Source organism: Hippichthys cyanospilos, chromosome 14 (genome assembly GCF_059441005.1).
Source record: "Hippichthys cyanospilos isolate Australia breed blue-spotted pipefish chromosome 14, RoL_Hcya_1.0, whole genome shotgun sequence".
Lineage (NCBI taxonomy): Eukaryota > Metazoa > Chordata > Actinopteri > Syngnathiformes > Syngnathidae > Hippichthys > Hippichthys cyanospilos.
The window spans coordinates 11,182,757-11,196,661 of record NC_142382.1 but is presented as its reverse complement, the minus strand read 5'-3'; the positions used below and the strand labels follow the sequence as shown (position 1 = coordinate 11,196,661).

At 38.0% G+C, this 13,905-nt stretch overlaps 1 protein-coding gene across 5 annotated transcripts in view; it reads right to left on the bottom strand.

The window, feature by feature from the left end:
• zfyve28 (zinc finger, FYVE domain containing 28) overlaps positions 1-13,905 on the bottom strand; it is a 30,237-nt gene that overhangs the window by 6,521 nt on the left and 9,811 nt on the right. For all 5 annotated transcript variants that reach the window (XM_088433280.1, XM_088433279.1, XM_088433277.1 and 2 more), the window contains 3 exons: positions 2,807-2,947; positions 365-502; positions 23-225 (listed from right to left, as the gene is read on the bottom strand). In XM_088433280.1, coding sequence (XP_088289406.1) covers positions 23-225; positions 365-502; positions 2,807-2,947 — 482 coding nt within the window. The remainder of the gene's footprint in view (positions 1-22; positions 226-364; positions 503-2,806; positions 2,948-13,905) is intronic.

Here is a 13,905-nt window from a genome sequence, read left to right as displayed (position 1 = left end):
AAAGGGTCTGCTCCTAATTTACCTGAGTTCAAACTCAGCAAAAAGGCTGTCGAAATGTCGCAGTGCGTCCTTCATGCGGTCTGTGTAGAAATTGAGGTCTCGGAGAGCTTGGTCTCGTGTAATGTTGCGTACCTCCTCCAGGCTGCGTGTCAGGTCCTTTGCCAAGGGTCTCATTGCTATACTCTCTATCTCCCTGTTCATGATGATGGAGCCTGCAGCTAAACACTGCACAAGAGTTGGAACATCTTTTAATCTCATGTCACACATTTGCACACGGTAAACTTGTTCCCGTGAAATAAAAATTATTTTGCAGGCTTTACAAAGGCTTGTTTTCCTTCAGACAGATGCTGAGGGAATACTGTACCTCAGCTCCAAACCAGAGCTGCCCTGCCAAGTTGTCATGACGAATCTCCTCGGGGAACTTGACACAAAAGTCTCTGTTGGCCCGGTCACAGGGAATACATTCATCCATGATCTGATTGATGATGTTCAGTACATTGTCCTGCAGAATCACATGGTCACATAATTAACAAAACATGAGTGCTAATGACACCTTTTTCTAAACAGCCATTGCAGCTTTTGATGATCATTGATCCGCAAGTGAATGAAAGCACTTTGATGAGAGTATTACGCCATTAGGGTCGCTGACGTTCAATAAAAACAGTAAAATGAGGCCCATAATTCAAGCTGCGAGAATACTGTGTCACACACCGCAAGAGCTAATCAAGAGCTTATGTGCCGCTGGCATGTACAAGAGCCATAACAATGACTTACAATGAGCTTTTCACTCAACTGTGGCGGCACTGTGCACTGTAATCTTGTCAGGCGCAGCATTGCGTCTTTCCCTGCACGCCCAGAGGCGGAAGATTAAAAAGCTTTGAGACTGAAAGCTTGACCACTGATTCCTTTACAGCTTTTGAGATTTTGGGGTGTTTGTAAACTTGGACTAGCAAGGGACATCAGTGATAAACATCGCAGGGAATGGCAGCAAATCCTGTTTTGACATCCTTCCTTGGCTCCGACTTTAACCCTTGGTTGTCCCTCAACTCTCTTCCTCACCTTTGTCTAGGCTATGCCATTTCAACAGTCCAAAATATAAACATACAAACAATGGAGAATGCTCAGGATGACATAGCATAAGCAGCATGCCAGAAACCCACAGAGAGGGACCGTGAAGAGTAGCTGAGAATGTAAATTATCGGTTCGAGCGGACTTATCTGCTATTATTGGTGCGCAAGGCTGTTGGGTATCATTGCCTAATTCTTTTCTCAAAAGCTTTCGGGAGGAACGTCCCAGGGTGGGGGTGAGGGGTGGGGATAACATGAAAGAAAAAAAAGCACTGACGAAGAAAAAAGGTAAAAGAACAGTTGGGGGTCAATTGGTGACCTTATTAAGCATTGCCTGTGTGCAGCTGCCCTAGGAGGCCATTCGAGCACAACAGGACACATGACGACCTCCCAATACCACCCGCAGCTCTCTCAACATGAGGCGGCATGGCATCCATCGTTCATGCACAGCCTTACCCTCCAAGTGCCTCTCAGTCCTGACCGCGCAGACTACTCTAACCATTACTTCGATCGTCGTGAACATCTGGGCCACAGCCATAGCTAACGAAGTTCACAAACACAAATGCAATGAAGAGTAAGACACACATGGATGACAAACATGAAAAAGTCTAGTTACTGTGTACAAATATGATCATGATGCTTGAAAATGTCTTGATCCACACTTGTGTCTCGTATTTAAGATTCCATTGAAAATGGTTTTTGCGTAACGAAGCCACTGTTCAGACATTCATTAACTAAACACATGATTCGAAGCCCTTTGTTAACTTATAGAGGTTTGCGTGTTCCATTGTATTCAATGACCCTTACACACTTACAAAAGTCTACCCTTATCTCGTGTTATCACATGATCCATATAGAAACTTAACCTAGATAAGGTAACAATGGGACCAATTTGCCAATTTTTAGACCGAGGTCCATAAGAACTATATCTATTTTTAGCTTGTTGGTGAAGTCCAGCCAGGTGGTTTGAGTAATACCAATATGTGCATTGATGCATCACTGTCAAATCCATTTGTCTGATTTCAGACTCTGTCCTGAGCTGTTTAGCACATCTAGACATGAAATACAATGAAAAGCTAGAATTCTGAATATGTGTCTCGTATACATTTTTTAATCTGAAACTTTTTCTTCAGTATTCAACAAAAAGAGGAACAGACCACTTCTTTTGGGGGGGGATTGTCTTTTAAAGGGATACCAAACGTTTTGAGCCATTTTCAGCAGTAAAAAGTTAGTATTTTGTCAATAATTAGTTTGTGAACTAAATTATTTTCAAGCATGTCACAAGCATGCCAAGCCACTAGGCGGCAGTTGTTTCACTAAATTCTGTCCAATCACAAAGAATGTCTTTCTCATAATATCGCCGCCGTCTGCATCCAGGGCGAAAAATAGAGTAGCGTGATGACATATACACTGTCTCTGTTTTATGATTGATACACGCAAACACGGATGGAGAGAATCTGGCAGATGTGTTTTTAAAGGTATCAATTGTACATGGAAAATAAAATTGTGATCAAATTAGACAATGCATTAACTTCTTACTGCTGAAAATGACTAAATAAGTTCAGTATTTCTTTAAGAACTGTTATCAAAGAGACTTGTTGAATTCTGAACTTTTCAAAAATTAAACTAACTGTTCTGCACACGCAAAAAAAATCTCAGCAGCAATGTTAAATGTAACATATTAAAGTGGGATGATGCATTTTCTAGCAAAAGGCGAGATATCGTTTCACCCAGCTCACCTGGCAGGATCGGAACTGGTTGACAAGCAGCGTACATCTTTGAGGATCCTTCCGTCCATCAAGGCTATCCAATTCAGCGGCCACCTGATTCAGCTCATCATCAGCGTAGTAAAACTGGGCCAGAAGCTGTGGATCTGTCCTCTGAAGAGAAACACAAAAACACTACTGACAAAAGTTGCACGGAATAGGGTGGATATCATATCTCTCCTTTTCAGGGTCTTCCCATCAATTTTAACCATGATATAGCATCCAGTGCATAGCAATTTTCATACACGACTGAGATTTAGGCACTATCCATACACCCAAACTACAGTCCATAGTTTCTGCCTGCCTGCACCGCTGGTGAGGTTTGGGACATAAATAACTTGGAGTAATTTTTGGTGCTCAAAATATAAATTAGGAGCTGGTGTTGCAGAAAAGAAATAATAGAACTAATTAGTTAATATAGCAAAACATTGTTTTAAGTATTTCAGGTATTCATTTTATGAACACATTTTTAAAAAGATAATTATCATTAATTCATATATGATAAATGTCTTGAAACAAACGCACACGTACAAAAATGCAAAATGCGGCCTATCAAATTGTCAAACACAGAAAGCTTGACTTGCGCCTGCACGAAATTGAAGATGCACCATTTCTACCAAGCGCTTGTGCGCCTAGTGTCAGATAAACACAGACGAAGAATAGGATTTTTTTTCAGCAGAAAAGGTTTGTATTCTAATTTAGAAGAGGTACATTGGCTATTAAGGAGTCATTTTACACTTGTTTGCACACAGAAGCTGAATACAGAACAAATGATGTATAATAGTGTTAAATTGAAACCAGTTATACAGGGCACATGGCTTACTACATTTGTTTCGCAACTTTTGCGGTAATTATAGAAAGTACTGGTCAATCTATTTTGAGATTTTTTTTTAGGGCGATAGAAATGATATGTTTTGTATTCCCTGTCACTAGGCGGGTTAACAAAGGGTTTAATACAGTGAAAGCTCCCAAAAGAGTTGGCATAATTAGTGAGCCTAACCCTGGTAGAGCATTTGTGTCATTATCTGCCACCGTGCACTGGGGGTGTCGTAACAAATAGCACAGTGGCGCAAAGTGTACATCGGTTGAATGAAAACAAACTGCACAAGGTATAGCTTGGAAAAAAAAAAAAGAATAATAACTTAGCTGTGCTTGTATTGTAAACAAGTATAGTACAACATAAATTATGCTAGAATACAAAAGACAATCTATTCACAGACAGACACAAAATCAAGGGAGGGCTCAGATAGATAGAAAGGTTAATGGATTTGAAAATGGCGACCACATGCCGACACGCATCATCACACATACTGTGAGAAACCAAATGATAGTACAGGAGCTCAGGCACTAAAAGGGCAGCATGACTGGGCGGACTGGGAGAGACACTTGTCTTTTTGTCTGCGGTATGATGAAAGCGTTTTTTTAATGACATCAAATGGAACATTAGTATTAGTGTAATGGAGAAACCTCTCACAGGTGCTTTTCCCTCAAGTTTGCAGTGCTTTTCCTGTTGCATGATCTGCTCCCTTGTGGACCTTCTCCCTGAATATGATACACAACACTGTTCCCTCACTCACGCTCATTAATAATGAAACAAACAGCAAGGAGGGTATACAGCGATATAAGCTGCAGAAGGCATGCTTGTCGCATCAGCACTGTCAGAAGAAATACAGTACTTTTCAAAAAGGCTGTTCAAAAGACCACCCTATGAGAAAAAAAAAGATTAAAAAGGGCAGATCGGGGTACATTATGTATATCTAATATTCAGCGACAATTCAGTTACCAGCAGACAGTCTTTTGTTAATGACACCTGACAACAATAGGGAGCCTGTGACACAAATGTCATGGGGACCACAGAGGAACCAACAGAAGGGAAAATTGAAAGAGCTCTTTTTTCTGAAGAATATAGGCCAGCGTGCAGCTAGAAAGAAAAAGCGGTGTTTGAAAAAGATGTCATCCAAAAGCCACCTACTGCATTCCTCACACAAGAGGGAAAATTCCTGCAGCATCGCGTCATGGGGGAAACTAAGTCAAAGGCAGGCAGTGTTCTAGATGCACTGGAAGATTAAATTAATATCAACTCAAGTTATCTGAGTGGAGTTCTTTGTGGGATGCAAGGGAATGACATGTCTCTATATTCAAGTAGCTGACGCAGCTATTTGCCCTGTTGCCTACGTATTTTGACTGCTGCCAAAATACAAACTCATCCTCGGTTGTACATTCAGGACATACTGTACGCTTCATTTTGGCTGCGTTCATTCACATTTCACGGTTTAAATGACACATTTCTGTGATGTAAATATAAACAAAGAACATGTAAGCATTTAGATATCTACATATCTTAAACAGTGCTTAATCATCAAAAGACACAAATCCCCGATGCTAGAAGCCAGAAAATCTTTGGACCACATACAGTGAGGCTGTACCAACAGCAATTTTGGTGGTTGCGATTTGAAATTAGAGCTGCAACGATTAATTGATTTCTCGACAACTAATCTATTAGCAAATAATTCAATAATATTTTTTTCTATTCAATTAAATACTTTGAGACCTAGTTGAATTTAAGTGGCTAAATCACAGGTGTCAAACTCAAGGTCCGGTGGCCAGATCCGGTCCTCCAAATCATTTTATGTGGCTCGCAAAATGTTAATTTGACCTCAGATTTCTGACTAAAATACCAAACTTGCAAGTTGTCTTAACTTTTAAAACATTAGAGGGGAGAAGCAAGCATTTTCTTGTTCCCAAACTCTTTTATGTACTGTTATTGCTGGCCACTCATTTCAAAAAAAGGTAAATGTGTGACGAACACACTTAAAATTTATTTGACTTCACAGTCATTCTGGCCCTCTGACAGAAACTATAACTACAATGTGACCCATGATAAAAATGAGCTTGACACCCCTGGTCTAAATCTTCGGAATATCATCCTCCAAACAGTTTGTTTTATGCTTTCTGTTGTCCTCAACGTAGGTATTTCTTGTTGTGCCTGCACTGCCACTTTGAAATAATATCCTTTTTTGTCCACATCCGATTAATCAATAAAATTGATTCAATTATTAAAATAACTGTTAGTAACAGCCTTGGAAACCAATGAACGTACAAAGCATTCAACATGAGGAACTTTACTGTTCAGCCAGCTTTTTCCCTATTCCGAGTCACAGTGTCTGAAAAAATGTTGGCACTTTACTTTTTTGGTGCACAGATGCTCTTTCTGTCTTCCAACCCAACCTACTGAGTTTGGCTGACTTGTGACTTATATTCTGGAGCAGTGCAATGACAAACACCCTGAAAGAAGTGATCACGACTGCAGAACATACATCACCGGAAACGACAGCTCTACTTCGCATTAAGTAAGGACATGATTCAGCAGACTCTCATCCCTTGTGACATATGCCTGAAATACTCCCACTGTTTGCTACTGTTAACTGAAATGATGATGCAATCCAGTGGCACGAAATAATTTCAATTTAGACCAACACAATTGAAAAAAGATTCTGTACTTCCTGCTGTTTTGTGACAAGTAAATTAGTAAACGGTAGTGTCTATTTAAATTGAGTGGCTGCTACTGCGCAGCATCAGCCTTTTTGTCATTCTGCATTCTCCAAGGTCTTCAAATTCAACACTTCATTTCAATTCAAAGCATGCAGCCGATGAGAGGTACCAGACACTTGAACATCATCGACGCCAACGGCGTGTGCACATTGAACCCACTTAAGGGCTTGAAGAGAGACCTTCTTTCTACTCTCTGTGTTCTATTCAAAGAGCCATTTGCTACCTTCTGGCGGACATCCAAGGATCCCATGCAAATGTTTTAGGGGGACATTGCTTCATCAACTCATTTATTATTTAGGATTTGGTGTTGAAAGCAAGTGAGTCAATGGTCTTAGACACAAACTAAAAAAAAAAATATATATATATATATATATATATATATATATATATATATATATATATATATATATATATATATATATATATATATATATATATATATATATATATTATAAGGTAGTGGTGGGCTATCTCTGTTCAGTCATGTTGGTTGATTGCCTCACAGCTGTTGCATGATTCACATTTGCTTTGTCTAACAATAGAACGCTCAGGAACATCACTACTGTTCAAATTTATTCTTATGAGGAGGATGAGGATTTGGATCCACATCAGGCAACTAGATTTATTTCAGTCCACTGAGTCAGAGTTATCCACCCATCTGGAATGATGGCTCAACCTAGGCCTCTTCAATGGAGATTGTCCTGAAGTGACATTTGGATTGGACAGTGACCTCTATACGGTTCCGACACTTATCACCCATCAGGACAGCACACACAGGAAGATGATTTGGTTAAAGGCGTGTCCAGGGTTCCCTACCTGTTTAGTAGTATTATGTTGATACTTCCTGTTTGCCTACATCAGAGTGAAAAGTCTTATGCAACAAATAATCTGGTTATACAAGACAGAAGTGGCAGTTTTGGTTGATTTGCAGCTAAAATGGAGAAGTTACATTTTACACATAATCATTCACAAACAGAGAAGCAGGGTTCCCACAAAAAGTTGGAAAAGTACCAATCTAAAATGAGAAAGACCTTGTGCGGTTTTAGATATCGAATTCTGTTTGCAGATCATAAAGCTGTTCAAAGTGTGTTTGTTGCTTCGGGAAGTGATAAGAAATCTGATAAACTGCCTCTAGTGTTGCCACTTATCAGTTGGAGCAGATGTCAACAAATAGAACTGATACAAATGTGGGCTAGTTCTAGAGTAAAAAACAATAAAGCAAATGCTGAAGGCTGGGAGTTTGGAGGTGCTACCAAACAAATGCAGCATTATCCAAATGCATCTTTCCTGCATGATTCCTTTGTTAAAATCCATAGCCATCTTGGAGGATGTGCAACGCTTGTCCACATTCTTTTCACTATTATAAACAACGCTGAATCGGCTGCTGCAAATGACATATGACAGCCGGGACCCAAGAGTTTGCAGTGGCACACAGTTTTTTTTGTTTTTGTTTTTTTTTAAACCCACCAAAAAAAGCCCTGCTCAGTTGCTTCTCTGATGGTGCCAGTAGACAACAACTGCTGTGTGAATGAATATTCTATGACTACATGGTTTGGTACATGGTACAGTAATTGTATAGGCATATAAAATATATAATGCCGAGACGAGCAGGGCAAGACAGCAACCAAAATGGTCACAAGCAACCTTTTTTTCTCCAACCGATGTCAAAAGCCGAACCACTGCTAGCACAAACAACTTCCAAAAAATGTCTCTTGTTCATTAAGAAACCAGAATAGAATGTCTTTGATAATGGGGTCTAATAATGACTGCTTATGACAATACTTTCTCTGGTAGTAGACAGCATCTGTGTTCTACCTTTAAATATCACATTCTTCATGACCACTCCTCTTTAATCATTGTTTCTCTACACTTAGCTCAGCCGCCTTCAATCCTCCCAGACACCTGCAATGAATTTAGAAGTCTTCAATCGCCTCTGACTGATGGTCAGTGCCTTATATTTATGAATGACATCAAATCAATTGCTGCAGGCCTGGAGGCTAAGCAGAATGAGACGTTCACAAAGAACCACAGAGTTCCAGCTAAATATGAAGTCACGCTTAGCTGCCGCTGCTCAGCAAACAGAAACTCGTCTGCTGAGAGCAAACGCTAATTGATTCTTCTGGTCCCACTTCTTCCACTTGCAGGTTACAGCAGCAGGCACAAATGATATTCTGTGCTGATATACTAACAATGTAACATGCAAACACACACATATACACATCCATACACATTGTTGTACTGAGTACATATTACACACATTAGGAACATACAGATTAGCAACCAAAATCAAAAATAACATTATGCAAATCTGAAATAGTGTACATTAACATTTTTCATCAAGCAAAAAACAGCACACAAGAAAAAAAAGCACACACAAGAATAGATCACACAAAAAAAGGCACACAAGAAAAAAGAAGCATGCAAAAAAAGAGTATGCAAGAAAAAAGGAGCACACTAACTTTTCACTACTAGAAGTGGTTGGTGTGGGTGGGGGTAGTGGGGTGTGGACTCAATGTTGATTGGATGACAGGGGGGCAACTTATTTGCAAGAAATTGTAATCAGAGAAAAAAATACTTTACAATATTGAACAGTACAAGTGTTGCACAATACTTTTTAAAAATAATTATAACAAAAAAAAGAAGGATGCCACCAGCAGGAATTAAACCAGTGACATAGTGATGTCAAATGCTAGAACAAAGGTAGAGGCTTAACACCACTTAGGACGTTGTTAAGTACAAGTAATGTGTGTGGAGTTAAATGCGTGCCTGGTGATATGACGCTTAATTTGTAGTCCATTTTGACAGGCCTCTGGAATCTGCGATTCATTAATAGCGGCAACAACGTTTGAATGGCTAGTTGCACTCATTCAAAAAGAAAAAAAAATCCTGCTCAAAGACGGACCTCTTGTAGGTCCAATCAAGCTGTCCCCGGTCTCCTTTTTTCTTGTGTGCTCTTTCTTGTGCTCCATTTTTTTTGCGGGCATGCTCTTTTTACTTGTGTGCTTTTTCTCGCGTGTGCTTCTCTATTGGAATGTTGTATTTTTTTATGACCTTTTTTGTTTGCTTAGTTTTTTGGTTTTGTGATTTTCATTTCAGGGCCACCATACAAATCAAAGTTAGGTCAAGCCAGCGAGTGTGCACAATCTCTGCTTGTCAAGGAAATATGCTGATGTAACCCTTCTCGAGATTCCAGAGAACATAGTTCGATGTCAAATGGGTTACTTAATGTCAATGTAAAACAAAAATGATATGCTGTGCTCTGTCGTATACGTCACAACAATTATAACTGGGCTGATATTAAAATAAAACAACCTCCCTGAGGGGAGAAAATGCTGAATTTTTTTAAAAAATATTATTTTCAGGACAATTAAGTAATTAAGGTGGCTGTTTCATCAAACCGGACCATTAATTACGAATGCTTCTAGTCCTTTGTTCTTCACTCAAACTGACGGAAAACAGGTTGCTTGAAACCCACAGATGATCATGCTCATTCTTACCATGGAGGTGACTTAGCAGAAAAGCCAGAGATGAAATAGTTCAGCACTTCGTTCAAATGCAATCCGATTCATGACTGTGACAATGCTCATGGAGTGTGCCAATATTTATTTCTAAGCCCAGCAGTGGGCCACAAATAAAAAGCTACAGCGGCAGTAGGGGTGGGACAGAGAAAATGACGCAGGTCAGCATATGTGATCAGAAGAACGGGCAGTGTTGAATACCTTTCCATTTTCGATGTTTATGGACAATACCTTGGTCCAGTGAAAAAGTCAACCCAGTCAAAAAATTAATGATGGAAAGAGAGAGAGAGAGAAAAAAAAAAGCCAAGTCACTCATCTTTTCTCTGGTGCAACTCATACCTCGGAGCGACTTATTGTCTAAAAAAATAAAAGAAAAATATGGTCCTCTTTTGTAACTAATGATTGATAATTTTTAAAATTATTGCTATACTTTGCCGTAAGACAGAAAAAAAAAATAAACGGCCACTTACTGTAAATCAGTGCTTCTCAATATTGCCAAGCCCACCCCGGGAAAGAACCCCCCACGCACAGACTCTAAATAAGATCATTTCTATGTTATAAAAAATGTATGTATAAACCTGTATCTTTTTTAACATTAACAAAGGAAAAAAGCAATATAAATCAACTTTCAACAATTGCTAATTATTTTTTACAGCGTTTATATGGGTTACAGCTTAGTCTAAAACTGAAAAAATAACCAAGTGCATTAGTGCCTGAAACTAAAAAAAGTATATATTTTATTGCGATTTGACTTCACATGACAAAAACAAGTGGCAAGTAAAAATTGTACTAAATTAAAAATTTTAAAACGGTTGATTGAATTCAAATTTGTTAAGTTAAAAATTTTAAATTTAAATTAAGCAGAAATTAAAAAAAAATAACTGCAGTAAAAAAAAAAAAAAAAAAAATCACTGCTTGAAAAGTATACTGAACATAACCGTTTTCTCCTAAATTCCAAAAAGATGATTGGTAGTTTAATTATAGACTCCAATTTTCTATTGTGAGTACTCCTTTTAATCAGCTAAAACAAGTTGAACAAAGTAATTTGTTCATGTTTTATGCAAATTTTCACTGGTGCTCCAAAATGGGACATTACAAAATTGAACAGTACAAGTGTTGCACAAGACTTTCAATAGGAGAGTTACTCACACAGTGAGTACAGTACAAATACAGAATTACTGTCAAGCAGTAGACCACATTTTTTTGTGGACCAATGCAAATGAAGTTTGAAAGGGTCCAAAGTTTAATAAATCAGACACTGATGGCATGTTTTAAATCTTTTTTTTTTTTTTTTTCCCCCAAAACCCTTTGAAGGGTTAAAGGGTACCTGACTGAAAGGATATTTCACAGGGGGGACGTCACTGAAAAAAAGGTCAAAAACCACTGACATAGATGACTCTTAATTGACCTCATGCAAAAGAATGCACTCTGCTTTGACGCTGGGAAAAAATATGTAACGTATAATAATGATGTAGCACATTATTGATAAGCACACAACATACCTATCTATGCAGTCAAACGGGTTGGCAATGAGTAGTTAATATTGCCTACACCTAAAAAGTTTAAAAAAACAAAATTTTTCAATTTATCAAAAGTGCTGCAGCTGGAATATTCAACAAGAAACCCACAACCTTTTCTGCTTGCATGAACAGAAGAATTACAGCAAATCCATTAAACCCTGAGGTGGCAGCAAATTCAGCAAATCCCTGGCTTCTCACAAGTAGAAATGTGACCAGAGTTTAGACATCAACACAGGATATAAATCCACCATATCTTAAGCATTACTGTTTGAACCAATGCGGAAGTAGTCATCTATTTTATGTTTCGGTAGTCATTCATTTACACCAAAAGGTCAGGACATCATCATGACATATTTTCTTCACTTCCAAAACAATTTTATTCAAAAACAGCTTCAGTGTGGTATTCATTATGGAGAGTAATTTTTAAATTGGTGATGTGCAGCTTAATTTAAGACAAGCCTACTAGAAAGTGGATGGATTTTAAATTCAAATAAAACTTGAATGAGATTACATGTTAAAAATGGAGTATGATCTAAGAAAATGGTACATTTCCTCCAGTCAATTTTTAAATCTACACTAATAAAAACTGTCAAAAAGTCCAAGTTTTTTCCATTTGTAAAAATGAGGATTATCAGAAATGACAAAGGAAAATAATTCATGTTTGCTGAATCGATTTTGACAAAGGAGACAGTTGATTTTTAAATTATGAAAATGACTACTGTAACATATAATTTCATGTTGTTCAATCCAAATAAAAAATCTTCACTATATATTGCTAAATAGAAACACCTGATAATGACAAGTGATTTGCCAATGTCACAAGCCCCTTTCAGCCTACGACTTGCAAGAGTCCTGTAGCATTTGCTGTACTGTATTCATTAGCTACAACATCCAAATAAAATTTTAATTAAATACACTTGGACATATTAGTCATTCATTAATTCAATAACTAGCTAATTAAAATGCAAATGTAATTAGGACGTGATCAATCTATTTTTTAAAGTGCTTCATGTGTGAGCTGAGGCCTACTTCTGCTGGCTTTGGGAAAAGGATGGAGTACATCCTGGATTGAAGCCCAGCCAACAGGAGGGCAAATACAATGTAGGCAATAATTCACACACAGTTACACTTACAACGACTTAGAGGTTACATTGACCCAACATGCGTGTTTGTGGAATGTGGTAGTAAGATGGATAGTTAGAAAAAAACACAACACCAAACAGTTACATTTTTTTCAACTTACGATGTGGACCGCGACGTTTATTGCGCCCTCTTTACATCATTTCTTTCACCTTGCGACACATCCAACATGGCGGTTAGTGTGCGTACATGACCGCCATGTTGGATGTGTCCGCACTCTTACATCTATACACGCATTAGCGCTTAGGTCACTACATTGCTGGTCTACTATTGGTCGGCATCACGGTCAAAATGGCTGCATGCTAAAGACTGGATCTCGTTTGAGTGCTTAAAAACAATTTTTGTGCATTTTACTGCATAATTCAAACTTGAATGGGTTAGCCACGTGTCCCAAGACTGATAGGGATGTTAAAAAGAGAAGTAAGAAGATGATTCGTATGGAAACAAATCTGGAGATAATCAAGAAATACGAAGAATACTAAGCTAGCCTAGCCTATGCTACCCTCACTATGGAATATAGCCATGAGTCGCTCAAAGGTATATAAATCGTTTTTATTTATGATGTTATATAATTGTATGCATGTATATTATATATATGTAGCACTTACTACTATTTTGATACAAATTTTTATATGTATATACCATTTTGATGTTTTTACCTGGGGTTTTAAACGCATTAGCTATAGCTATATATATATATATATATATATATATATATATATATATATATATATATATATATATTAACCACAACAAATCAATTAATCAAACAATTACATTTTGAATAATGTAGCTAATGTATCTAAAAAAAATGGTATGTCAAAGTTCTTTTACAAGGCAAATTAGGATTTATTGATGATTAATGCTGCCAACCATCTTTTTTTTCTGCTATTTATTAAATAGTATTGCAGGTCATGGCCAAAAAATATTTTTAGGATATGGTGTGGGCCGCTAAAATGGGGATGGTGGATTGCAAGTGGCCTGCGGGCCATACTTTGGACACCGCTGTACTAATGAACACTTGAAAATGTTGGGAAAACAATTTGTCAAGATATGGAGAGAGACATACCTGACAGCTCTCTCAATTTTTTCAGTCAGACAAAAAGTCCTTCAATTTCCTCAATTAGGGAAATTTGTGAGACTGACTCAGATTTGTCAGACTACAAGCAAGAAAACAAAGTGTATTGAATGGGAGATGATTGGCACCCATATCGGTTATCAACGATGCGGCGTCTTTGCCCCCTCCTTGCAAATATGGTAAGTTTGTCCACTTGTTGTCTCTACAAAATGGCTTTCCCGAGCTCTTATAAGCTTGCTTTATACAACCAGCAAAATCAAAGTC